The sequence below is a fragment of the Plectropomus leopardus genome, chromosome 6 (genome assembly GCF_008729295.1).
Source record: "Plectropomus leopardus isolate mb chromosome 6, YSFRI_Pleo_2.0, whole genome shotgun sequence".
Taxonomy (NCBI): Eukaryota; Metazoa; Chordata; class Actinopteri; order Perciformes; family Serranidae; genus Plectropomus; species Plectropomus leopardus.
The window spans coordinates 17668946-17695725 of NC_056468.1; the positions used below are offsets into that span (position 1 = coordinate 17668946).

The 26780-nt window shown below is 40.3% G+C and overlaps 1 protein-coding gene across 3 annotated transcripts; it reads left to right on the top strand.

Moving 5' to 3' along the window:
- Positions 1-816: 816 nt before the first annotated feature.
- LOC121944476 (transforming acidic coiled-coil-containing protein 1-like) lies at positions 817-25542 on the top strand. Of its 3 annotated transcripts, none has more exons than XM_042488282.1 (13): positions 817-1062; positions 12075-12166; positions 15103-15526; positions 17378-17432; positions 17531-17612; positions 19219-19265; positions 20757-20891; positions 21018-21094; positions 21222-21265; positions 21554-21714; positions 22013-22119; positions 22203-22323; positions 23459-25542. In XM_042488282.1, the coding sequence occupies exons 1-13, from the start codon at positions 998-1000 to the stop codon at positions 23525-23527; spliced, it is 1479 nt and encodes a 492-aa protein (XP_042344216.1). In that variant the 5' UTR covers positions 817-997; the 3' UTR covers positions 23528-25542. The 3 variants fall into 3 exon arrangements, with proteins under 3 accessions (XP_042344216.1, XP_042344214.1, XP_042344215.1); XM_042488280.1 differs by lacking the exon at positions 817-1062 and adding an exon at positions 9868-10373; XM_042488281.1 differs by lacking the exon at positions 817-1062 and adding an exon at positions 9868-10373 and having other exon boundaries at positions 20760-20891.
- The last annotated feature ends 1238 nt before the right edge of the window (positions 25543-26780 follow it).

Genomic DNA, 26780 nt, shown 5'->3' on the forward strand with positions numbered 1-26780 from the left:
TTTCAACCCAAGAGACTAACAGGACGGGACAGGCTTGAATTGGAGGTATGACTTACTTTTTTTTGTTATTTACAAGACTGTATTGACACCGGACCAGTGGCTTTTCTTAACTAACACTCCTGGTTAAACAATGTTTGGCTTGTTTTTCACATATTTACAGTAACCTATTTCAGTCTTTGTAAATAGCCTCTTTTGTCTTACTCATAGCATTGTTTGACATGATTTTATGTCTTGTGTCAGGCTCAAAATGTGCTAATTATCATAGCAAATGCAAACAAGCTGTCAGTGTGTATGAGTGTGTGTATTGTCATGCTTAAACTCAGAGGGGCTGCAGGGGTGGTGGGTACGGGGTCACAGCAGGTAGTGGGAATGTGGCACAACAAGTGGGGTAGTGTTTCCTGCCGCCAACTCTCCCTCCATCATCTTCCATCCCTCCCCCCTGGATCTCAGATCTGGTATTCAGCTGACTAACAATAGAAGAGACTCTTTCACGCTTGAACAATACTCTTAACCCTTGCCAGATACCCCCATGACACGCTGACACACACACACTCCATCTACCCCCTCCAACTCCTTGGACGTAGTGAGCTTTAACCACCCCCGACACACACACACCACCACCTCTCTGTCTTTCTCCTTCTAAAGGCTATACACTGACTGCCTGACAAGTGATGTGGTGTGTGTGTGAGTGAGAGAGAGAGAGAGAGAGATGTTGGGGGGGTGTGGAGAAACCGAGCGAAGAGGCGGGACTGTCAGCTATTCATGTGTGATCAGTAGTACTCTTGAGTGTAGACTGTACAGCATCAACAGTGTCAGAAAGAGAAAGGACGAGGACAGGAGAGGCTAGTTAAATAATAACAAGTCAGTCATGAGAAGCGGTGCTTTGTGTGCCTCTTGCGTTGAGCCAGGCTGTCTGGAGGAGAGGCAGAGGTGAACCTTTGGAGGAGAAAAGGGAGGACGTACAGAGCATCCGTGATAAACAGACTCGACTGTTGCCATGGGGGGCTCCCTCAGCCAGCACAGGAAGGGCTCCGTCAGCTCTCCAAGGAAGAAGAGCAGCATGTAAGATGAGATGCTTCGTTGTTTGTATGTTTGTGTGCGCAAGTTCTTGATGAGGAAACTTGTACAGGCAGCAGTGTGGATGCTCTTGGTCAAGGGCAGCAGATCAATTTTGCCCTTTGGTACTTGTGTTGTCTTCTGTTTATGAACTGAGTGCTTTTGTATCGAGGAAGGGGGAGAGGAGAGGAAGATAAGGGGTTGAAGGGCAGCGCTGAGACCTTGATGCTTCCTGTAGAGCCAGGGCTTTCCCTGCTGGACTGAGAGCACATCAGACTGCACTGCACACAGCCTCCTCTCCTGTCACGCTGTTTTGACTGCTATTTTGACTGCTATTTTGGTATTCAAATCTAGGGAAAAAGGGGAGAGGGGTACAGCTGATGACATTAGCAGAGAGGCTAATGAAATGAGCACGAGCTGGTCATGCTCCTGAAATTAAGGCAGGGTAGGTAGCCAATCAGTGGTAGCCATTGATTTTGACATTTTAGCAGCAGCTTTTGCTTTTACAAAGAGATAATGCTACTTCCAGCTATTAATTATGCAGCTGTGACCTTAATTCTAAAGTGGTATTTTAATTACAGAAGCGGGAGTTTATTTCTATGTAGGGATGCACAATATTAGATTTTTTGTGGATATCTGATATATAACAGCTCATTTGGCCGATAACCAGTACCTATATTGATACATCCACTTTTTTCCCAAAATAATTTTAGTGATTATGAAGTCACTTCTGTAGTGGAGTTGACATCATATTACGCATAAGCTTATTGTGATGGCACAACAGCAGATGGAGATGTAAAATAAAATGCTTTTCGATGTACATAATATTCATTTTTTGTGCAAAAAAAAAAAGATATTTAAGCTTAGGGTTGATGCTTTGTACGTGTTTACTTTGTCAATAAAAATAAAAATATTTATTTGTGATATCAGCAGAAACCAGCATGTTGGTCAATTCTGATATTTCATTTCATACCAATACATGCCGCTACCGATGGCATGCTGATATTATCGAACATCTCTGTTTCTGTCTGAGCAGGTAGCACAGCTTCTTGTTCTGTTCATGAAGCGACATCCTCCGACATCCTGTGCGATGTATGAACTGCAGCTGTCTTGAGTCTTTCGTCAAAACGAAGGGAAAGGGACTGAAGAAGTTGTTGCTGAAGCATTTGTCAGGGCTTACAAGCACTTAACCGCCATGCTTCTATAATCCTTTGTAACAGAGAGTGAGTCCTTTCACTTTGTCCTCCCAGCTGATCCCTGTGATGCTTTAAAGCTCCTGTAAGCCCTTTGTAGCAGAAGGCTTTCTCGCAATACACGTAAATGCACAGAAATATCTTCTTCTTAAATGTCGCTGTGTTCACTCATTGATTTAATTCATGGAAAACAGCAGTTTTTGAGATATACGAGAAGCATTGCCGCCATGCACTGAAGCAGATGTTTTGAGTGTCGCAGGAAAACACAGCGAGTGACAGAAACAGAAGAATGTGAGCGCTTAGAGGGACGGACACTGAGTGTTTGTGAATGCTTGTTGTTATTTTGGTGTTTTTCTTTTTAATCTCACTGATCAAACGAGCATACTGTAGTCTTCTGCATCTGTGTTTGTGGAAGGGTAAGTGGGGGTTGGGGTCCTCCCTGTGGGAGAAGTGGGAGGCCAACCAATGCCGTGGGATCTCAGTTTTCAGCTTCTGGTCTAATTTTAGTCGGCTTAATCATCTGTTTTATGTCCTAACTGGAGCAGTGTTGGATGTGCATTGTACTTCCTGTTTCCCAAAACCCCTGAACATCCAGACAGTCCCTCATTGGGAAGACTCTGACCTGCATTTGCAGCTCATTTCTTGCTGCGGTGGTATGAATTTAGGCCAGGCTGAAAACTTTTCTATCTTTAGAGAGACACACACATTGTGAACACATGAAGAGACAGGCACAAGATGTGAAGATGTACATTTAAATTATGCATCAGCCTATGCTGACTAGGCTTGCCAGGATGAAAGTGAAACTCGCTGCTGAATAATGTTGAAGTGAATGCCTGAAAACGCTCACCTGTATGGTATTGTTAAAGATGATGTAGATAAATCATAGTTAAATGAAAGCAATTCAATGTGGCATTTTAAAAAGACATTGATTCTAGCTGAAATGGATTTAACAAGCAAAGAAAATGAATGGAAATATTATAAAGAAGAACAGTAGGGGGTGTGTTAACTCTGTGCTCTGTGCGTGCATGTGTCTACAGTGTACATGCACTATTGTCTGGGAATTGTGTCCTCTTGTGTCCCTGTTACAATAAGGAACAATAGCTCGGTTGGTGTCTGTACATGACCCCTCTTGGGTGAACCTCTCCTTTCTTTCTCCCTTGTTCCCATGTTCTTTCTCCTCTTTTGTTTTATCATGTCTCTATCAGTTAAAATATTCAAGTAGTACGATAAGTGCTTTGGCTCCGTTCAGTCTAACTCTGTTCACCTCACGCTAGTTTTCTGCTCTGATTGCAGCTAATTGGGTGCTCGCTATTATAGATGCAGAGATGTCAGGGATGCAAAAAAAGCTGTGCTTTTGAGAAGCATATCAAACACTTTGGAGCATCTCGCTCTGTTTATTTTTTCTCTGTGAGCCTGGTGTGTCCTTGATAATGCTGGAGCATAAAGATCAACAAAAGATACACAGCAAATAGGATCAGCAGTGCTACCTTATTTCCATGTGTTTGGTGTCTAGATGCATGTTTTCATGGTGTAATACACTTGTGACCCTTTCCCAAGTGGTTGCCATGGTGAAAACAGAGATCCCGTCAACTCTATTTGAGCTCCCAAACTTATGTATTTCCCTGTTTTTCTCTCTCACATCTATGCTCTCAGCTCCTTTTGTCTTCTTTGCTTTTTCATCCTGGCATCACTAATTTACATCCTGGTGGAATTAAATTCCACTATTTTTATGTTTTTATTTTTTCTGTTTAAGCTGAGTGAGAGTCTAATAATGACCACTAGATGGAGCCATATCACAGAACAAATCAACATACATGACCCAGCAATATTATTCTGTTGACTAGATGCTATGAATCATTACGTAATAGACAGACAGACAGACGGACAGACAGACAGAAGTCCATCCATCTGTCCATCCCAGGAAGGACTTTTTCTTTTACATTTGCGCTTATTTTCATGTCACCTGTCAAAAACCTACAGCAATATATACAGTTTATATAACATAATACACACCTATATTTATGCCCATACTTGTTTCCCCTAATAAACTTGCATTCACACGGCCAAATATTTATACACGGTAGACTGTGAAGTTGCAGCAGAGCATGGGCTGGGATATTATTCACAACTTCCCTTTGTTATAAATATCTTTTGTGCTGCTCTCTATTGAAACTAAATACTCAACCTCTATGTATCTAGTATCGGCTTCTGAGCTGTATCCTCCCCACAAAAGCTTCTTTGAAATAACAGAGGTACCTTATGTACCTTGTTAGACTCATTATTTCTCTATAGCTGATGTCTGAGTGATAACACGAGGACCTTTTCTGCACCAGATAACTATGTTGCCACACTAAGGAAAACCCTGATCTGGCAGATTGTCCTATAGTCAAGCTATTGCATGACAATATGAATGCTTTCACTTTAAAAGTGATATATACTTTTCATTTTAAAGGTCCAAGCATTCAAAGCTGAAGCTCAAAAAGATACTCCACAACACCAACAATCCCTAAAGAATTTCAGTCAGAGTATCGAGGCTCTGGTGTGTATTGCACTCAGTTTTGGGAGAGACTTGTTTGGCTTTTTTTGACAAATTCTATATTTATGTAAACTTGGATAACTATGCTCACAGCTGTTTGAATTCAGACACATAGGCTAACCAGGAGCACATATACTGACGTGTTTATTACATTGCAAGTTTGCTGTTTGACATTTTGATCATATAAATGTTGATCAAAGTAGAAACATTTAAGGACAGTGTTTTCTACTTTCTTTGAATGAAGCTTGTAATTACAGCATGGTTAGTGCACAAGTATGAAATTAAAAGATTGAAAGCTGAAATTACACACTGCAATATAAAAATGGATTTTTGATGTATAAAAAAGGACAGACAACATTCTGATGACTGTTATTCTTAGCAGTGCTGGCATCAAAATGTAAAATTTGTCTTTGAGATGGTGCTAGAGAGGAAGATTGTGCAGATGTCAAAACCTGGGGGTTTGACGGTGCTCTGTAATAATGTATATGCAAATCCATCATTGCATACAAGTTTTCCTGATGGTGGCACTAAAGGAAAGGCAAGGGATCCACTAGCATGTCTAAAATTCATCACAGCAAACTGTAAATCCACCAAATGATGGTGGTGCTATATGAAATCAGAGCTGTTAGTCTTCCTCAATAATTACTCAATAAGTACTGTTATTGTTATTCCTCAGTATATTTTATATTTAATGATAGCCCATTTGAATTGTAAATGCTCAATCTGAGCCTTTTATTAACAATTACTATCTACCTGTACACTGTAAACATACCGGCTTATAATGCATTTCCCATGGCTCTTATCAGCATGTGTGTTTATACGTTCTGTCCACTAGAGGGTATTTCCAACATAACCAATAAACATTTGAAATTTGGGCTCAGTAATAATTAGGCTTTCACACAAAATTAATTATGTTACCTTTTCAGCTTTGAAAATGTTCAATCTCACATTACGTCTCCATGGGTGCATCACTTTCTGCCATTTCTAATGTTAGAAATTAACATTAGTACATTGAATGTGAGACTGTGAGTCAATAATTATATTATTAACAATAATTATATTGTTCATCAGATGTGACAAAAGCATTTTGTTATGACATAAACCTGCGAAGTCAAGCCTTTTTGGCGTGACTTGTTGGGGACCGTTTAAAGGCTTAGTGTGGGATATGAGTCACTGCTGCTGTTAGCATGTGCTGACTGTCCTTCAGCGCTGCATCTAATCTAAGTTTGTTTATCTGATGGGGAGTTGGCAATCCCCCAGGAAAGTTGCTGCTCCTTGAAGCAATTTTTTCCCAATGGCCACTTGCGGTATTGCAGCAAAAAAAATCCCCTATGGCCCAGGAAACATTTTCTTCATAGACCACCATTATGAAAGAGACGTCTGTAAAACTGCTGACAGGACACCTCCAACTGCAAACAAGGTCAACTGTGAATCTTTCCATGATGATTTTTTGAGCCATTGTGGTTTCATATTTGTGAAACTTTCCCTTCAGAGAAGAGCGATTTTAAAAATCTGTGACATCATTACAATGTAAAGTTTATGAGGCAAGCGGGAACTCGCTGGTGGGGCCAGAGTGAGTAACATTACTGCACATACTTAGTAGGCCACATATTGCAGCAGTAAACCTGGAGGCTAGAAAACTTCTTGAGAATATACACTAGACGAACAATTCCATAGCAATGAAAAGGTGCCGTCTTAGGTCTGCTTTCTTATATTCTATATTGTGCATCCCTAATGTATAATGTATGTATTTTTAAAAAATACACATTTGAATAGTAGTTTCAGCATTAAATTGGTATTAATTTTTTTATTGTTGGATTTTTACCAATACCCCTATATGAAATTTCAGATTTGTGACCTTCTGTCATCATACAGGGAATTGAGGGAGCAGAGACAAACAGTCTGTGATAGTTGACACACACACACACACACACACACAACTAGTTATCTCATCCAGTATCGCAGCATCTCTGCTGCGGCTCTCAGGCATGTTTATCATTGCTGATTTATTCTTAGCTCCTAACCACACATGCTGCCATCAATCAAAATGCAATTGATGATTAAAGATGTGCGTTCTTGCTGGATTAACAGCCAGTAAACACACATAATAGCAGGGGTTCGGTGTGTGTGTGTGTGTGTGTGTGTGTTATGCATATGCGCACTCCTTTGCACTAAGATGGCAGCTGTAGATTGCAAATGTGTGTTTGCCACTGTTTCACTGTGTGCTATATGTGGTTTCAAGGCATTACATAAGAGCTGATTCTTTTCTGTTTTTCTTCTCTGTCTGTGGTTCATGTCTCTGCAGGGAGAGAGTCAGAGATATTCTCACTCTGTCCACTTCTGTGTTGTCTCTCTGTCTGCATAAAGATGTGTATTTTCTGTGTTATTGTTTGTCCAGAGAAGAGTTTACACCTTAAAGGTGTAGCAGAGTAAACAGTGTGTGCAACATAGGATGTCTCTTGTTTGAGGGGGGTTGTTAGCTTTCAACAGATCATGTCCTCTGCAAGACAGACAGGTTTGTCTTCTCAGCTGCACTGACTGAGAGATATGGACACATAGCAGGGAGAGGAGACAATGTAAGGAATGTTTATGAAAAACAGCAGAGGATTTCAGATTTTAGTCCTGCCCAAAAAGTCACGTTGCCATCCTTGTTACCCCTTTGTCTCTCAAGCCTCATTTTTAATTAATGCTGTTTTCCATCTGTCGTGCCTCTAATTCGCTCCATTTTTCAGTCCAGCTATCACAGATTGAACAGAGACTCTTTCTCTCTGTTCACCAGTGTGTGATGTTATTTTTGAGTGTGTTCATGCATGTACTCATCCCCCTGCCTGCCTGTCTCTGTGGACCAGCTCAGTGTCATCAGCGCTAAAGCTTCTGCCTTTCTTTTCATGTTTTTCACATGTGAGCCATAAACAGCAGGAAAGGAACCTAACAGCGCAAATAACAAGAAAAGCATCTCTGCTGCTTCCCTCCTCTTTCCCACTCACCTTTTTCACAGTGGCTGAACCATCCTGCCTTTATCAGATTAGTCATGGTCCACGTTTTTTCAAAGAGCTCATTTCATCTGGCCTAGATGTGTGTGTGTGTGTGTGTGTGAGAGAGAGAGAGGGAGAGAGAGAGAGCGTGATGTATAAATGCAAAAGCCTGGACTTAGTTATATAAGCCATCCATGAACAGCCTCAGAGGCTATGTGGGTGAATGTTTGTGTGAGCAGTGACAGGAGCTCTCATCCAAATGACTTTTCTGTCAGTCTGATGTGTAGTTGTACCATTACTGTTGAATCTGGGTTTGCTGTATTGATTTGTTTGCTGTCTGGCCTGGATGTTTTTAGTGAACAGCAGATCCTCTGTAGGTTTGGTCACACATAGTGGAATTAACGGCAGGATTTACAGTTGAGATTGTATCTGTTAAAGTGTTGACAAAAATAGTGATTTATTCTTAACCCTCGTAATGTCCTCCCGATTGCCATACACCTTTTGTCTTCTGGGGTCATTCTGACCCCGCCCTGTTTTGACTGTTATTTAAAGCATATTGTAGAAATAGTTAATCAATTCTGTGTTATACCTTTAGTCTTACTTCAGTCTAACGCATTACCACACATTTTTCCCTTCGTTTTGGAATTTAGGGCCAATAGACCTTGTTTACATAAGCATAAAAAACATATTTTGATGGCAAAAGATTTCATTTGGGGTCAGAATGACCCCAAGGACAACACGATATGAAGCAGTTTCAATACTCATTTTCCTCAGTATGATACACTAGTTACTCTTTCCTGCTTGTTCTTTTTGGCTCTTTCTCAATGTTAATGTTTTCTGCAACTTACCAAGAAGTCGTTGTCAAGGTATAGCCTTGTTATGTTTATCTTTTAGTAAAAACTTTAAATTGTATGCCCTCTGTGTCAATTTTCCCCCATGGTACTAAAAATGGTATCAAGTATTGATTTAAAAAAAAAAAAAAATTGCACTACACTCTTGGAGCACAGAGGTACTGTTGTCACAGACAGAGTAGCAGAACGCCAGGGGCAGTGAAAGTGAAACTTAACTGTTTATTGGGCAGGGTCTAAAAGTTTGCGTTCACTCTCTCGGCACTCTGCTTCTCCTCACATTCATTGATCTGATCAGCTCCGACCGGATCAAATGATCAGTTATCCACGTTATACGTAAATAAGTCATGATGAGTTTTGTCTGCGTTGCACTCACAGACCCACAAAAGTGTCTGAATTTAGAGAGGGGGCTCAGGGTGAAAAAATAGTGACACATACAAACAACGTTTAAAAAAGGGGGGACGTTTGCTGACACCATTTACTGCCCACCCCCTTTTGTTAGCACCAAACATACATTCTGAGTCTGCGGGAAACACTGCATATAATACTTACATATGGTACTTTTTTTGTCTTTGTTAAAAATATCTTTGCAACCCTGTAGCTGTAGTCTTCCTTTATTCATCCAAAGAAAACAGGCGTAAATGCTTTTTTTCTGCAAAGCTTTGTGTCACAATCACATGGTCTCTGCTGGGAGCTGCCAAGTAAACAAACCATTAACAACTCAAATTACCTTTCAAGCTCATTGTGGTTAGCTCGAACACATCAGCAAGTCACATGTAGATGTTTAAAGCTTTTCTTCCTTTACTTTATAGTTCTGGGGAATTGTGGAGCATGTAATTTTAGTCAGATGAGCTTTGTAGAGGGCAAAGTTTCATAAAAGGTAGAATATTACAGTGTTATTAGTTCAGGACATGCTATGAGCTTTATATCCCATCTAAAATCAACACATTACATATTTGAAAATTTACTGTTTCTGCCTCATCATTTCTGCACTGTTCTCTTTTCACCTCCTTTTTCTTGAAGACACAAACGTCTGGTAGTACGTCTGCCCCAAAGTAACCAGACGCTTCTTTGCCTCTTAAAACAGGAAGCATTGCCTCCTCTCCCCCCTCTCTTTCCTCACAATTGGCAAACCCTGAAAGAAAAGCAAGGAGAGGGGGAAGGCAGACTCCTGAGAGCGAGTTAGCAAACATGCAGCAGCAGGGTGAGCCGATATCTGTTAACCAGCTGATCGTCCACCCAGACAGTCAGAGAGAGGAGAGGGGAGGGGAGCAGAGAGAGGAGTGACTACTGATGCTCCAGTAATCTGCACTGTGTGAGTCAGTGCTGGGGAGAGCAAAGCAGCAACAGAAACAGCAGCAGACACGTTTCCCTCTCACGAGCGCCAACAGTGCAGAAGAGCAGGATGGGAAAGCAGACCGGCTGAGCAAGAGGAGGAAGTGAGCAAGCCATATAGAAAGCTAGAGGCTGACGTTAGGAGGGAGAGAATACAGATCGACAGCTTCTTTTTGAGAGTCTCCTTTGAAAAGGATTTTGGCAGACCACTGATTGACAGCAGTGGCAATCTAAACAAATCCAAAGGAAGCGGAAGTTTACTGTTAAATCTTGGAGGTGGCAGCAGGTTGAAGACTCGACGTGGTGCTCGACGTGGTGCAGGGATGTCCTGGTTGTCGCCGGTCCAGTGGGCCAAATGGACATGGTCAGCAGTGACAGGGGGCGCAGGGGACGAGGGGCAGCCCAGATCAGAGGACGGCAGAGAGGACAAGTAAGAAGTCTAGGCCACAATGTTTGTGTATGTTGAGAGACTGAAGACAGAGCTGGTTTATAGATCGTAAGAAATAACAGAGAATATCTGATATGGATGCAGTAATTGTCTTTATTTGCTTCGGTTTGAACAGCACTAGACTGATTGTGTGTTTGTGTGACGACTACAGATTCCCCTGAGTCATACTGACAGGTGGTACACACAAAGAGGGCAACGCACATACACACACACAAACTGACTGATGCTGTGGTATAATCTCAGATTCTTTCCTATGCTGTGGATCCCACAGTGGCTCGGTCATGCTGTCATTGGCTAAAAACAGATTCTTAGTCAAAATACAGACACTCAAACCACTATTTCATGAGTCCCTGCTTTGTGTGCTTCATCCTGTTTCTTTATGAGGCACCAAACACTGAGGATATGACTGTCTAGGCTTGTTTTTATGTGATTGAGAGTGTGTGTGTGTGTGTGTGTGTGTGTGTGTGTGTGTGTGTGTGAGGGCTGTTTGGCAGTTGGGAAACAGTTGCTGAAAGTTGGGGGGGAAGGGAAAAAGCCACAGTTTCCAATGCTTTTGATTCTTTTTCTGTCCATTTCTAGTTCCTAAGTAACCAGCCAAGATTGTAGCTGCTGGGGCCATCACTGGGACGTGATTCAATGTGTGTGTGTGTGTGTGTGTGTGTGTGTGTGTGTGTGTGTGCGTGTGTGCGTGTGTGCAGGGCGGGGGGGTGTATGTATATTAGGATTAGCTCTGGCTCCAGAGTGTGTGAATGCGTTTCTGTGAACTGGTATCAGAGATGAGTGTGGTTGGGTATTGGCACTGGGAGCTTTGTTCGCTGTCGTGCTGCTTTTCATTAGAGTGCGGACGTTTTGATGTGTGTTCAAGTGGCTGGGAACGGACATACACACACACACAACCACACAAACTCTCACTCTCCCCGTCTCTCCCTTCCTTTTTGTCTCTCCACAGTTTGGAAATAAATTTGGGCTGGGTGTCTAGGCAGCTGACACAGCAGACCAAAGGGCTCTGTGTTGTGTGTGTGTGTGTGTGTGTGTGTTTGTGTGAATAAGTCTGGTGTGTGTCGTTATTGAAGGGCAAAGGATGCAGGTGGCCTTGTAGGACTTCACTTCCTCTCCTCTCCCTTCCTTCGACTTCCTTTAAAATAAAAGCAGCTTGTTTATTTTGAGCTGCTTTGAACTCTGAAATCTATTGTTTTTATGTCACTTTAAGAAAACAGAAGATTGATATTAGAAAGCCGATACTTATTTGTGAGAAAGAATTTTACTCTGCAATGCTCAGTCAGGGCTTTTTCTTGTTATTTTAACATGATTTAATATCTGTGTGTCTATACATAGTTATTTAGACAAATGAACATATTCAATGCCTCTTTGTTCTTAAAGACAATAGACGGTTGTTCTTATGGCTGTAAAAGAGGCAGTCTGATTTGTTTTTATCACATGCTTTAAGTCACTTCATGAGAATAGTTCATTTTGTTTTATGGGTTATAGCTTCCATTTCAGCATGTTTTTAATATAAATATGTAAACTATAAACTAATATGCATTTCATCTTTAGTGCTTGGTAACGTCCTTAACATTCAGTTGTTGCTCTGAATTCTCTCTTGCCATTCGCTTTGTATGTTGCTCTCCTTTTCTTTTTGTGAATTATGTTTGTTGAGGTCTTTCTCTTTCTTTCCCTCCACAGTTCAGACTCGGAGGGGACCTTTGAGACTCCAGAGGCAGAGTCTCCAGGTGTTGTGAAGCTGCTGAGCCAACTGGACAACTCCAACCACACAGGTGAGATGGTTCACCTGTTGGCTGCCCCAAGGGTCTTATACTGGTCAAACTCTGTCACGCCTGAACAATGAAATTGAATATCCTGTGTCTATACCGATGGAGTCCTGAAAATTGATATTGTTTACTTATTCTCTAATCACATAACTCCTTTATAATTTAAAATTTTGCCAAGCCTAGGCTGTATTTTATTTAGCAAAGTACTTGTATGGGTACCTTTGTTAAGGCATTTAAGAGTAGTTTAACATCAAGCTGAAAAGCACAGTTTCACTGCCCTCTCTGGCAGCTGCAGTCACACCCAACAGTGATGTCAGGTTTCCTGAAGTAAACCTGGTCATCACTGCAGCAAGATGTTTTTCTTTATTTTAAGTAAGGTTTTGTTTTTTTTATGGGTACCGAAGCTGAGGTAGCGTATCAGCATCAGTATTAAAACATTTCAAACAGTACTGGGTTGTGTTGATGCGAAAATGTCAACTGTGAAAAGGTCACCTCCTAAGTTTTACCATAATACCAGTGACACTCAAAGCAGTAGTAGTAGTACTCAAAGCAATGCACTTATGCCCTTGGACATCATTTTTCCTCTACAAATGTGATGAACATCAGCAGTCAGTTTGAAGCTCCCAGAGAGACCCACTGCTGTTCAGTCCACACCCCTCTGCTCACCCCTCCCCTTCACTGCCCTGCTTTCACCCACACAAACTCGACTACCACACATTACCATGGTAATAGATAGTCTGGAGTGCATCTTCTGCGCTGAAACCAATGCCTTTATATCACTGATGTTTGCAAATTCCGTTCCTCCATCTCCATTAGTTTTCGTTAAAGTGATTGTACTGTACATACATCAGAATAAAACAGGTCTGCATGTTTTGGATGGCTCAGCTAGTTGAAACTAAACACGCTTTGACCACAGCATATGGGACGCTGTGCCAGATAATTACAGAGAGATTAATGTGTTTATTATTGAGTCTAGTTTGCAGACAATAACAGTCTCCCTTTCATGCTAAACCGGTCACATGCTCTGTGCAAAATCTGGGTTAGTTTCATAAATAAAAGATTGGATGTGTGGAGAAACCAATATTCCTTCTCACTAAAATTAGAAGGTTCAGGGGGAATCACTGTCATCTCGCGAATAACCACAGGCTACCATCAAACTGTGTGCACTGTTGAATCAGGCATAGGTAAAACCTTAGACAGCTATTTGTCTACATGTATACTGTCTGTTTCTCTCTCAGTCACTTCCCTCTCTGTCTCCTTTTCCGCTTTTTGGTAGGGTTGTGAAACTGCTATAAAGGCTGATGTTGTTTTTGTTGCTAGGCCACGTGGTGGTGTGCACTCTGCATGACTGGGTGCGGCTCCTCTACATCTGTTCCCTTTCTCCAAAGGGTGTGTGTGTCTGAAAGTACCCAGATTTTGAGCAGAAGCTTACATAAACTTGCATTAATTGAATGTATGATGTAATAAGTCAGCCATCAGCCGTCAGTCATGACAAACAATTTGAGAAGCTATTACCCGCCCAAGGTGAAACCACAATGACTTAATTCATGCTGTGTGCAAGTAGAGCAGACATACAGGAGAGCGTATTTCAGTTTTATTATTCTGTGTAGTTGTGTGAGTGTTACAGTGGGAGTATTTTTCAGTAACAGAGAGTCCTGTGTTTCAGAAGCAGTGTGACTCAATGGGGACCAGCCTGCTGCTGTGGTCATTAGCTAGCTGTTAATGGGATGTGTGAGGACACAGGATGTGAAGTGCTTTGAGAGGAAGTCAGCGGCCATTTTAAGTGTTCTAACAGGACGAGAGGAGGGACCGTCAGCTGAAGTTAAAATCCCTGAGTATCAGATAAAATCATTAAGTAGCCACAGGATGGGGAATGCTTTAATGTTTTGTAACAGAGATGTTGGAGGAAGGGTTTGCAGTGGTTCTTTCTACTTTTCAGGCAGAAGTTCCTCGGTTGCTGCTTGTAAATATGCGTCCTCATCTGAAACTCTGTGTTGTGGTGTGCTCCAAGGTTTTGTCCTGGGTCCTATTGTGTTTACTTGGCATAATCTTCCCTTTGGCTGGATAATGGGCTGTTTTAAAGGGTGTCTTTTAAAAAGACACTCTCCTGTCATCTTAAAGCACCTTTAATCTATATTTTTTAACAAATGACAATGTGAAAACAATGTGATGGTGCAAAAGGGGGTCGGCCAAAGTGATGAACCGAGAGAGAATTATCATCAAAATCTACAGCTCTCTCAACTTTTGGAGCTTTACAGTGAGTTTCAGCTTATATTGTAGTTTTCCTGCCCAAACCTAGCTGTTTTGGTTCACTCCCACCACTCTCATAGACTCATGTTGTTGGCCGCAGCAGTTTTCAGCAAAAAAAAAAAAACCCTGTGTAGCACCAAACATCAGAAACAGTAGTTAACTTAAAAGGGGGGGTGTTTCCACTGTCCCCAATGCACAAAAAAGGTACTTTAAGGGCCAAAAATGACATGACTGGTAAAACTAAGGCTCGTTGTGTCTCAAGTTAAGACTAAATTGTTTTCCTCCCATCTTGACTATTGCAACTCCCCCTTCACCCGCCTCAGCAAAGCATTCCTGGATCATTTACAAGTGTTCCCAGTCTAGAGAGGCACCAGCCCATGTTAGAAATCTACTGCAGCCATCTGGCACCAGTAGGTCTCTATGGTCTGAGGTCCTCTAATCAGGGTTTGTTGGTCATTTCTTACCTTTGGACACTTTTAAAAACACTTTGAAGAGACCCACCTATTAATTCTTGCCTTATATTACTTTTAGTGTGTAGGTTTTAATTTGTAGGATTTCTATTTATGTTGCTTTTTATTCTTCTTAAGTCTGTATTTTATGTCTGTTGCCTTTACTGTTTTATTGTGACGTTCTGCTCTTGAAAGGTCTTATAGAAACACAGTTACACACTTACTTTTCTTCCCTTTTCACAGTTCTTCCTGATGTTACAAACCACTTTCTGGACAAGAACTCTAACCAGGATGTCAGCCCAGTTTCATCCCAAGAAGCTGATTCCCTGAACAACCTCTCTGGCTCCTCATCTAATGACTGCAGCTTTGGTTTGGACCAGAACCTTAACCTGACCCTCAGCAGCAAATCCAGTCCTGGAGAGAGCCTCTCCCCATGCAGCCCTCTGCCCCAGTCTCAAGCCCTCCGGCCTCCATCACTGTCTTTCCTCTCCCCACTAAACAAGCCCGATCCTTGTGAGGTGGACGACGAGGCTCCGGTGACGTCTGACTCCAGTCCGGACTCAAACTTAATCCCAAGTCATGACCCTTATGTGGATCCTAATGGCAACATGGACTCCAGCGCTCCTAACACAAAACTGAGCTGTGAAACCAACGGCACAATTATAACGTGAGTAAAACACAAATGCACACGAAGGCCTCCACAGCCATCAGGCAGGGGCTGAAACTAAACTAATATGACTAACAGATTTTCATACTGCCCTTTCTTTTATGGCTGAATGAATGTTAGTAAATGCTCTCTTTAGTGCACAATGAACCTGAAGTGATCAAAGTGTCCTTATTTAAACTGACTGTGGTGGCCTGTTGTGTTTCTTTTAAAAGGTCTGTCAGCTGTTGTTTCTCTCCTGCACATCAATTCATTCCTCACCAGCATTATTCTAGTTTTCTAAATTGCTTTTAATTATATTTTATTTTAGAATTTCAGTTCAATGTATGTTCTTAATACAGTTTTCGGGGTGTTTTGTTTTTATTTTGCTTGCAGATGCAGATTTAGGGCAGTTTTTCAAGAATGGATAACTATTTTGTTGTTGCTGACAGAAAGTGTTCTTTGAATGGTAAACAGAAGTTGAAGTGTCAGACAATGCCCTCTTGTGGTGTATGTCTGTTAGTGTCCTGCTACAAAAGAATCGTCATTCATAAATCTATTATCCCCATCGAAAAAACCCCACCAGGATAATTGCAATTATTGGCTTTTTGTGGTATATACAGCAATTAACTAATCATGACTCCTATAGATTCAAATCAATGTGCACTGAGATTATTTTATTGATATTTTTAAGTTAAATGTGATTTCAAATAGGGAACACGACACTTGTGCAGGAACGGGGACTTTAATGAAATATATAATGGGTTATACAATGGGTATATAGTACATTTTTGCATTATTTTACATATTGACCACGTTAGGATAAAGGTATATACCTACATGGATTATTTTATCGGCAGTTGCAGTCCAGTCGCCCTTTGTTGGGGTATTTGCAATAATATCCATTTGATTGATTCTTTCTAAGCAGCCAAAACGATTTTAAATATTAATCCTGAGCGATTAGTTTATTCGTGATTTTCCCCAGATAAAAATGTAACAAAAGAGCAAGCAACTTATCTTCCAAATATTTTCATTATCTGTTTATGAATTTCATATCAATATAAAAATATTAAAAGATATTAAAAGAGTTTTTTTTCCGAATGTATCTTTTATCACATTACTTTAGTTCGTGTAGGAGTTTTGAGAGATTTCATTTCACTTTCATGTCAATGTTTTGTTTTCACCAAGAAAAAAAATTCCAGTTTAACCCAATACTCTCACTTGTTTTATTTTTTATTCACTAAACTATAATAACCCTGCACTCACCTTGTGTTTAACCTAACCCCTGTCCCATACTCTCGTGTCTTTCCTTGCTTTTTCCTTACAAACCTGTCATTCTGTTTCCCTCCTCTCTGTGTGGCATCAGGACTGCTGAGCAAGTCCATTTCCTCTGTGTTCTGTTGTAAGTACTGTATAACTGTGTGTACGGTCCTGTGTGTGTTTGTAACCTCAGTCCCCTTGCTGTTCTTATATACGAGTCCAGGCTTACTCCACAGCCCGCGGTGTCTTCTACCTGGCCTAAATTTTTCTTCAATTGCAAAGTGAAGGGGGAAAAATAGGAGTAGTTTTAGAAAGTAGAGGAGAGAGGGAGTTAGTATAATTCCCTCTAATGCTCTGAACAACTGTTCCTGCTCTTATTTCAATTAAGGAAACAATCTCTTTCATTAATCTGCTTTTTTCCCCCCTGCGTAATTCAGCACTTTTAGCAGAGCATGTGAATTCAGCGCACACAGAGCACAGAGCAATGAGGTCTGGCTGTAAGGCTTTCTGTCTCTCCTGCGTCCTTTTCTCATTATCACGCCTGCCCACATGTACACACATGAAGAGATATGATCAGGTGTGTTGACACTGATGTTATTGAACCTTCATCCTTAGGAACTCCTGTAAAGTGAAGCAGAACCAGCTGATGCAAAAGGACTTCAGCGGACAGGTAAGAAGTGGTAATGTGTCTGCGTCCTATCATGTGGTTGTGTTATTAGAAAAACTTCATGCAGGCAGTTTAGTTGACTATATTTGTCGCTGTTACAGGATGACCATCATGGAGGCCACGCCACAGACGAGGAGAAGTTGGCGAGCAGTGCCGGCATCAAACCAGACAAGGACCAAAGTGGTGAGTAAAACTATCAATAAAGATTGATTTAAATGTTGTGACACCCAGTGACAGTGCACACTGATATAGTAGTGGAAAGCTAATAATTACACAAATACTACTACTGCTTTTACTAGTTCTAATAATAATAATAATACATTTTATTTGTAATGAACTTTTCATTTGAAACAAATCTCAAAGTGCTACAAAACAGAGTATATAACAAAACAAGCATAAAAGCAAGTAAACAACTAAAGTAGAGTTAAGAGTTAATTGCTAATAGGGACCCTTCTGTGCAGAGATCAGATAACTGGATGTTAAAGTTCAGACCGCATTCTTCAGCTTACCTCGATCAATACTGCACAGCGAGAAGGTCATCTTTGCCTCACTGATACACACACAACATTAATCATTAACTTAACACATCATTTATCTTTGAAACTTGTGACTGTGAGGGTCATGAGCACCATGAGAGAGTGGTTGTTTAGAACAACAGTGAAGTTAATTTGCTCTGTTGTTTTGGCGTAAACAATCACATTCAGACTGAATGATCACAGAGCAGCAGGTGCCTTCAGGCTGCATGTGACAGTCTGAGTTACTGACTGAGCAGGTCGCACTGTTGGTGTTACATAACAGCGCATCACATGCAGCGGACTGTGGTGTTATTGTCAATGTTACTGTGAATAGGCCACTTTAAAAGATATACAGAGAAGATTTTTCTGTGAATCTAATTTTGTTTTTATTTTTTGTTTTTGATTCAGTTTAGTTTCAGTTAATTTCCAGAGTGGGTTTGCTCTTTTGATTTTAGTTTTTATTGTTTAAAAATTCCTAGTTTTTTGTTAGTTTTATTACTGTATTATTACAACATGTTTGTCAGGGGCAAGATTTCACACGTTCAGAATAGGTATTACAATACAAACACAGCAGTTTATGAAGGCAATTGACTCACAGTCATGTAAGCAACCCCAGTCTCAAACCAATGCTTCCTTATGGTTGTTGTGTTTACAAATTTGATTAAACGGATACACGCTAAATCTAAAGACATTTCCCGTTTATTATATTGTAGTAAGTTTTGTATTGTTTCATTAAGTTTTAGGGTTTTTTTAGGACTAATTCTTATTTTAATGAAATGTTTTTAGTTTTGAGTTTTAGTTTACTTTCAGTGAACTATAATAACCTCGCTCACAGAAGTCTGCAATGGTAAGAGGAGGTGATAAAGATAAAATGCTGCAACAAATGTCATTATGACTTATTTTGAGTCATCACTAAAGCAGGAGCAAACTGCCAGTGGTGTTCCATTTTATTTAAAAGATATAATATTTTGCATTAGTCATGAGAGTATTTCTCACTGCTGAAAATTAGTGAGTCTGTCTCATCCTGTGGCCGGGGGAAATTAAAATTTCACTTCTTAGTACTATATTTAAATTTTAAGCTTTTATTTTTTGCAGTGACTATGAGCACATCTGGTGGTTATAGTCATATTTCTTATGAGAAATGAAAATATTTTAGTACATTTCATTTATTGCCACCTGCTGGCCATGATGATGAACATCATTACCGTACCAGCCACAGCATCTTTTACTTTCAATTCTTTCTAACGTGTGTATCACCTTCCTTCCACTTCAAGACTGCCATGTGACAGCAAAACCTGATGACTCAGACTGCTGCTCTGTGGTAAGTATATACTAAAATCATCCTACATGTGCTGTGTCAGGCCCGTAAACAATCTGTTTATTTATCATCATTGCAGTACACTCTCATCCTTAAAATGAAGAACATGTGCATTTGTCCCCTGCAATAAAAACATGAAAGAAGCAGAAGATTTTTAACTTGATGAGCTACCACTCATAGACACAACAATGCCTTAGATAAAGTAGGTGGCAGTGTGCAACCTCAAAAGCAAGGGTTGCAACCTGCTGTAAAACAGACAGAAGATGAAGCAGGAAGTTCCACAACATTTCTATGATAAATTGATGCAGAAAAAGCACAAATTGGTGCATAGAAATTCAACAGAATGTAGGAAATTATGTTTTTAAATTCCCTGGGGGAGATCCCTCAGATCCTCCTCTTGATATTTATCCCGCCCAAATGATGAAAGAAAGACCTGTGCCCCTGCTTTCATGCTCCTGACATTTTTTATCAGAGCAGAGAAAGCAGCTCTGACCAGTGACCACTAGGTGGGGGTTAAATCTTCTTTTATTAGTTGAACTAAAATGTCATCATGGATTGCAGAGAAGATTAAAACAAGTCTAGACTTGTCCCGGCATTACATTTCACTCATCACTGTAACAGTCACACTGGCACATTGTGTTCAGATCTTAGTTTGTTTTATTCCCATTTGAATTTGTGATATTTATGTTACACATTATATGAGGAAAAAGTGCAAGTAAAGAAAGATGTACTATGTTATGTTGAAAGCTGCATGCATTATTATCTAGCACTTCAGTAAGATCGCCAGTCTGATATGATGACCTCACTGTGCTGCTGACAGCAGGAGGTACTTAGGGTCTGCCGCCATGTCCATGCACTCAGGTGACAGATGGATTTAGATTATTATTCAGGAGATTAGAATATGACTGTCATAATCCAGGGAAGGGCACCATGTGAGAGGAGAGAGACAGGAACGAGAAGAAGAGGGATTGAGATGTGTTTCTTGAAAGGGAAGAAGGGTACGAGGTAAACAAATAAGAGCAAGAGAAGTATGAGAGAACTGAGAGAGAAAATGAGAGTCCTAATTTGCAGTTTAGGACAGAAATAAATGTTTCTTTCTCTCACTCACTGATATACTGTAACTAATTGGAGATACAAACTATTGCTAATAACATGACAACAGTTTTGGCTTTTCTAAGAACCTACAGTTTATCAGGTTTCAAAGGAAACAGTTACAATTTGCTGCACAGAGAATTCTACAATTTATACTAATGAAAGAAAAATATTAGAAGGCACAATATTTAACAAAGATGATGAGAAAAACTGGGAAAATGGGGACTTTTTGTTTGTAAAAGGAATAGTTTTATGGCAGTATTGTTAAATGTGCTATTTGTTTGTTTTTGTCATAAATATCTTAATAAATCCTGAAAAGTTTAGGTGAGTTTACCCCTCACTATACTGCTGGATGTACAGTGAAGACAAAGGTCAACATTAGTGATTTCCTTCCGGCTTCAGCAGTTCGAGGACCCGTGCAAGCTGAAAAAGAAGTTGGAGGGAAGCGAAATGCATAAAACAGGAAGTCAGGTCCTGGATTCCATCTGCATCAGTGAGGCAGAAAAACAGGCCGTCCTCAGCCTTATTAGAGAGGAGGTACACACTTTTATCACACTTATCGAATATTAAGTATGCCATCAGTGTATTTGTTTTCTCCTGAATGGATAGTTTGTTTTTTTCTTTCAATGCACAGTTCAGCTCACTGCTGACATCTCTTTTCAGATCATCACTAAAGAGGTGGAAGCCAACGACTGGAAGAAAAAATTTGAGGACAGCAGACAAGAAGTCAGTGAGATGAGGTTAGAAAACCTGTCGTTGCATGTTTTTTATGCATCACCGTCTCTCACTAGCTTTGAGGGTGGTCATGTAAACTTTTGATAGACTGAAACGTTCCTATTTTTTGTTCCTATTTCTTTCTTTTAACAGAAAGATTGTTGCAGAATATGAAAAGACAATCGCTCAGATGATCGGTGAGTTAAAATGTTAGATGAAATGCAGCCATACTGGTTGCTGTATAGACTTTAGTGAGATTTGTGTCTTCTTGTACTGTGAGTGTCCTGTTTTACTGACTTAGAGGCAGAAACATTAGTCCACGTTGTCCTTTGTCAGGAGAGGTAAAGGGAAAATTAACACACGTTTCACTCAAGTCTCTCCTTTTTATTTCATTCATTTATTCCTGTTAATGTGGTAAATTTAATCACTGTTACCAGGCTGAATGTTATTTAGCACTCCACAGTAATGCCTCCTTCTCTTCTCAGAGGACGAGCAGCGCAACAAACAGAGTTCCCAGAAGGCTTTGCATGCTGTGACGATGGAGAAGGAAGCCGCTCTGGCAGATTTGAACTCCGTGGAGCGCTCTCTCTCTGACGTGTTTCGGCGTTATGAAAATATGAAGAGCACCTTGGACGGTTTCAAGAAAGTAAGAGGTCATAGGGCAGACGAAAAGTGTCGGTTTCAGGTGATCAGATAACAGTTGCACAAATTAGAGGGCTGTAAGAGGATTAACGACAGAACGGAAGGTATCCTGTGATTAGGGGCAGTGGTCGCTTAGAGGTGAGAGCTGCAGGGGTTTACATTGAAGGTCACCAGATAAATTCAGCCCTAATGAATAACACACAGTTCTCTTAAACCCCTCAATTACAACAGTTTACCCCCAAGACGTGATCCCGCGGCTGGTTTAGAGTGGCAATAATGGTTGTTTTTGTGTCCTTGCACAGAATGAAGAGGTGCTGAAGAAATGTGCTCAGGAGTATCTGGCCAGAGTCAAGCAGGAGGAACAGAGATACCAGACACTTAAACTCCACGCTGAGGAGAAACTAGACAAGTATGTGAAGTTGGCTATAACAAAATAAATACTTTTACTGGTTTGAGATGTTGTTGATTTCCCTCATTCATTGAATCTCTCAGGGCCAATGAGGAGATTGCTCAGGTGCGTGCAAAGGCAAGTTCAGAGAACATGGCGTTGACCGCCAGTTTGAGGAAGGAACAGATGAAGAACGAGTCTCTGGAACAAGCTCTGCTGCAGAAGGTAACACGCATCCTCGTCTTTCTGATTCTAGATGAAACTTTTAGCTCCTAACCCTTTGACAGCTGAGCAAATTGGCAGGATTTCTCTCAAAAACATGGAAGGAGGACAACAAGCAACTTAAAAAATAGCAAGAAATTTAGAAATTAAAAAAAAAAAAGAAAGAATTTAGAAAATTACCTGAAAGGAAAAAAAGACAAAAGTTAAAATAAAATAAAATGACCTCAAGAAAGCGCTTTTCATTCTGTAACATCTTAAATATGTAAGTATGAGAACTTTTTTGATAATATCTAATAATTCCCCCTTAGCCAATTTTCATTTCCTTGTCACCTTTTACTTATTTTTTTGCAGTTTGCAGAACATTTCTTACCAAGTTGCTCATTAAGTTTTTAACAGAAATCAAACCAAAAAGAAAACTTTTTGATTCAGGTGTTAAAGGGTTAAAGGCAAACAATGCAGGATTTGTGTCACTGCTTTTATACACAACATTCAAACTTGGCCCCTCTTCCTCGGCTCAAGACACAGAGCAGTGGTGGTCAAACGAGCTTGAGAGTGAATGAAGAGGGGGAGGGGAGAAGAAAGCAGTGAATGAGAGAAATAAAGTTATTTTGTCATCTATTGTTGATCATTCTTGTTGTTATTATTAATTTTTATTTATTTATAGTATTATTATTATTGTTGTGATTAATTGTTTCCTGCTAGTTACATCCTAAAGCACAAATATAGAACACACACCTCAGCACAGCCCTCCGGGAAGGTGCTGCATTGCCAGATTTTGTGTGAATTCAGCTGAAGAGCATGCTCTGTTTGGGTCCTCTGCTCCGTCTGTGTGTGTGTGTGTGTGTGTGTGTGTGTGTGTGTGTGTGTCCTAAACAAATCAAAATACGAAAATACAGGCAGAGGGCAGATTCCTGAAGAAAAATACATGGCACACACTGCTAGTGGGTCATAAGTAATGATTAAGAGGAATATGTTTCGTGTGCGCCTTTTTTTTTTTCTTCGAAATTCCTGCATAGTACGCCTTCAGTAATACTTGATACAACATATTTATCGTCTTTTTATGCTGTTTTTTGTGCTGTAATTGAATATTTAGAGATGTATTAGGTGTACTTATTGGTCCTTATTTGTGTTGTCATAGAATCAAGAGATGGAGGAACTTACCAAGATCTGTGATGAGCTGATCGCCAAAATGGGAAAAATAGACTGAGAGAAACTCCCTGTGAATCAGACACTACCGTCCCTCCGGTCCTGCCTAACAGCGACGCCCTGTGCATGCCCCCCGCTGAGAAGCAGCTCTTGTACCCTCTGCCAGCCCTGCATCACAGAGACTGTCTATGTACAGATGTCTAAAGTAACTTCCTGTGTACTAAAATTGCACTACTTTTGACCTGAATCAAGAAGGTTTTTCTGTACATGCTAATTATTTCTCAGTCTGGGACTCTGTTATATGTGTGTGGACACGTTGTTTTGTTTGCATTTTTGCCAGTTGTGACGCAACGTGGACCTCGTGTGCTTTCGCTCATCATGCCAGCAAGCAACAACCAGCTTGTGACTCAACTTACATTCCCAGCAGCTTAACGGCTAAATTCCCAGCAACCCCTCCAACAGGATGACATCGTGCAGGCGGCATCATGCAGGCGGGGGTTGTTTTAGAGTTACATTTAGGTATACAGAGTATTTCAATGGGCTTTTAAAAGGATTGTTTTATATTAAAGCAGCAATCCTTTAAATGTATTTTTCTATGAAGTAAACAAGGACTTTACTCTGAAAGAGCAACGCTCAGGGGTATTGTGTGGGGCAGAATGAGGTCAAAGTTAAAGTCAGGCTGCACAAAAACTGGAGGAAAGGATTTAGGATTGTTTGAGGACACACAGTCGTCCTCAGAGGCCTCGGTTTGTTCATGAGAAACACTAAAGCCTGAAAGAGTCTGAACCACGTGTCGGTGAAACTAGTGCTGCAAATAATTCAAAGCATTTACTTCACCGGGGGTCTGGACACTGTGTTTATCAGTCACAGAGAAGTATAATAACCTGACAATCATAGATTTTCCTGTGGTTACATAAACTTTGTGGCGTTGTCTTTTCAAATCCACAAAGTCAATAAAAAGAAAACTTCATCCTGAAGTGTAAAGAGTAAAAAGGCTAAATCAACACTTATCATCACTTAACTATCATGTGTTAAGAATCCTGAACAACTGGAAAACTTAAAAACAGTGACTCTATATTTTTGGCAGATATTTAAAACTATTATAAGAGTAGCAAGTGCTGCAATATGTCAATAATAAGTTTTTCTTCTTTTTAAACGTACACTGTGTCTCAGACTGAGTGTCCACTAATCATGTGTACCTCCCATCATGTAGGAAACTACGAGTTTTAGGAGCTTTTCGTCTGTTGCTCATGTGTGATAAAGACGTGAACTCTCACGCCTGTATTTACAGCACAGCACCAGTTATTTAGCAGATGTATCTGTTTCTTTGCATGATTATTTTCATACCTTTATGTTTCTCAAAATGCAGGTTGTTTCAGTAACACAGCCATAAAACTAGTTGTGTAGCAATGAGTTACGAGGCTGTGACATAGTAACTGGGTATCAGTGAAATATTTCAGAACTTGTGCCAATGTGATTTCTGAGTATAGGTTCTAATGAGAAAAAAGCGAAAAAAATGTTTTCAATACTTACAATTTTCTACATAGGAAATTTTCTTTCCATTGAAAAATATAAGCCAAACATCTCCACAACATTGATATTTTTTGAAGGCTTAACAAAAACCTACAATATGCCTCAATAAAATAGAGTACATAATAAGAAAATCTGATTTAAATCAGGCAATATTTGGTCAAAGAAACGGAAAAAAAGACTAAAAATCTGACTTCGCATTTACTTAAATCTTGAAAAATTTTCCATTCCTTGATAGTCACTATTGAAAAAGTTGAAATATCTGTATTGATAGCTAGACTCTTAACCACCATGTATATCCACATGAGGTGCCACAGTTTATATTTGTGCCATTCTAATGTCACATTAGCTCTCGCCACGCAACTGGTTTGTGTTTGCTTTACAATATAATGTTTTGTCACTTTAGCTGCTTTCTTGAATTATTGTTTGTACATGTATTTGTATATTAGGAATGGCGATCTCACACTTGTGTTGACAGATTGAGGACTAACAGCGTGAGTGTGTGTACACTTATCTGAATAAACATAAATATAATTTGTTCTACTACAAGTTTTTCTTGTTTTTTACTGTTTGTGTTTAAATTTAGCACAGACCCAAAGCAGCAAAGCATGAATTGTTAGTTTGTTTTTGTTTTAATGTTTCTCAGTGAGTGTTTCATGCATAGATGTAGATTTTTGGGTGGACGTGTTGTTGCATCTCCCTCAATACCTCTAAGTATCTAAATATTTCAATATCTAAAAAGGGCATTTGTTCCCCCTCAGTAAAAGCATGACTTTTATATTGATGAACTGCTTGAACTCGACTCAGACGAAAAAATGCCTCCAATTGGAGTGGGTGGTGGCAGTATGCAACTTCAAAAGTGACAGTTTTAATTTGTAATAAAATGGAAAGAAAATTAATCAAGTGTGCATGGCTGAATTGGAAAGTAACAGGACATTTCCACCATAAACTGGTACATAAATATTTACCAGAATGCAGGAAATGAATTTTTGACTCTCAAACCTCCTAAGCAGAGGGCCCCCACACCCTCTGCTAAATGTGTCCCCCCAAATGTTGAAGAAATCTACACCCTTGGTGTCATGGCCTCAGCTTTAGCCTCAGTACTAGTAGTGATGCAGTGTTTACTTCCCAACACACACACAAACAAACTCTAACCCTTTACATCTGAGCCGATGACGTAAATGTGCAGCTTCAACATCACTCAACATCCACACAAAACTCGCCGTCATTACAAAACCAGTGTTGTGGATACCCAAACAAATAATGTTTATAACTGAGCTGTAACTGTGTCTCCCTGTTAAAGCTCGCTCACTTAAGTCCATTACAGGCTGCTGGCTGTGCAGCATAGATGGAGATTACAGAGATAAAACCTTAATTCCCCCTCAGACACCTTCCCGTCCCTAAACCCCTCTCCTCCTCCACCTCACCCCCCCGATGTCCCCTCCATCAGAGACTCCTCTCAGCTCATCCACTCTTTCTTTGGACTCTGGAAGATACAGTAACCATCAGCTAGCTGCCATGAAGTCTGCTCTGGCCCTGCTGCTGCTCATCTCTCTTACCTGCCACAGTAAGTTTAACAACAATGATACCAGTAGAGGATTTCAGGGGAAGAAGTAAGTTGATTAGCAGCTGGCAGACTAATCACTCAGAGGAAACTGAAGAACTGTGATGCAGAGTATCCAGGATTTTTTTGTGTCCTAAAAGCTGACCTGGATTGAAAATTGTTAATTTATGTCATAGCCATGGTATAGACAGTGCAGGCAGTGCATTTGCACAGGGGCCCA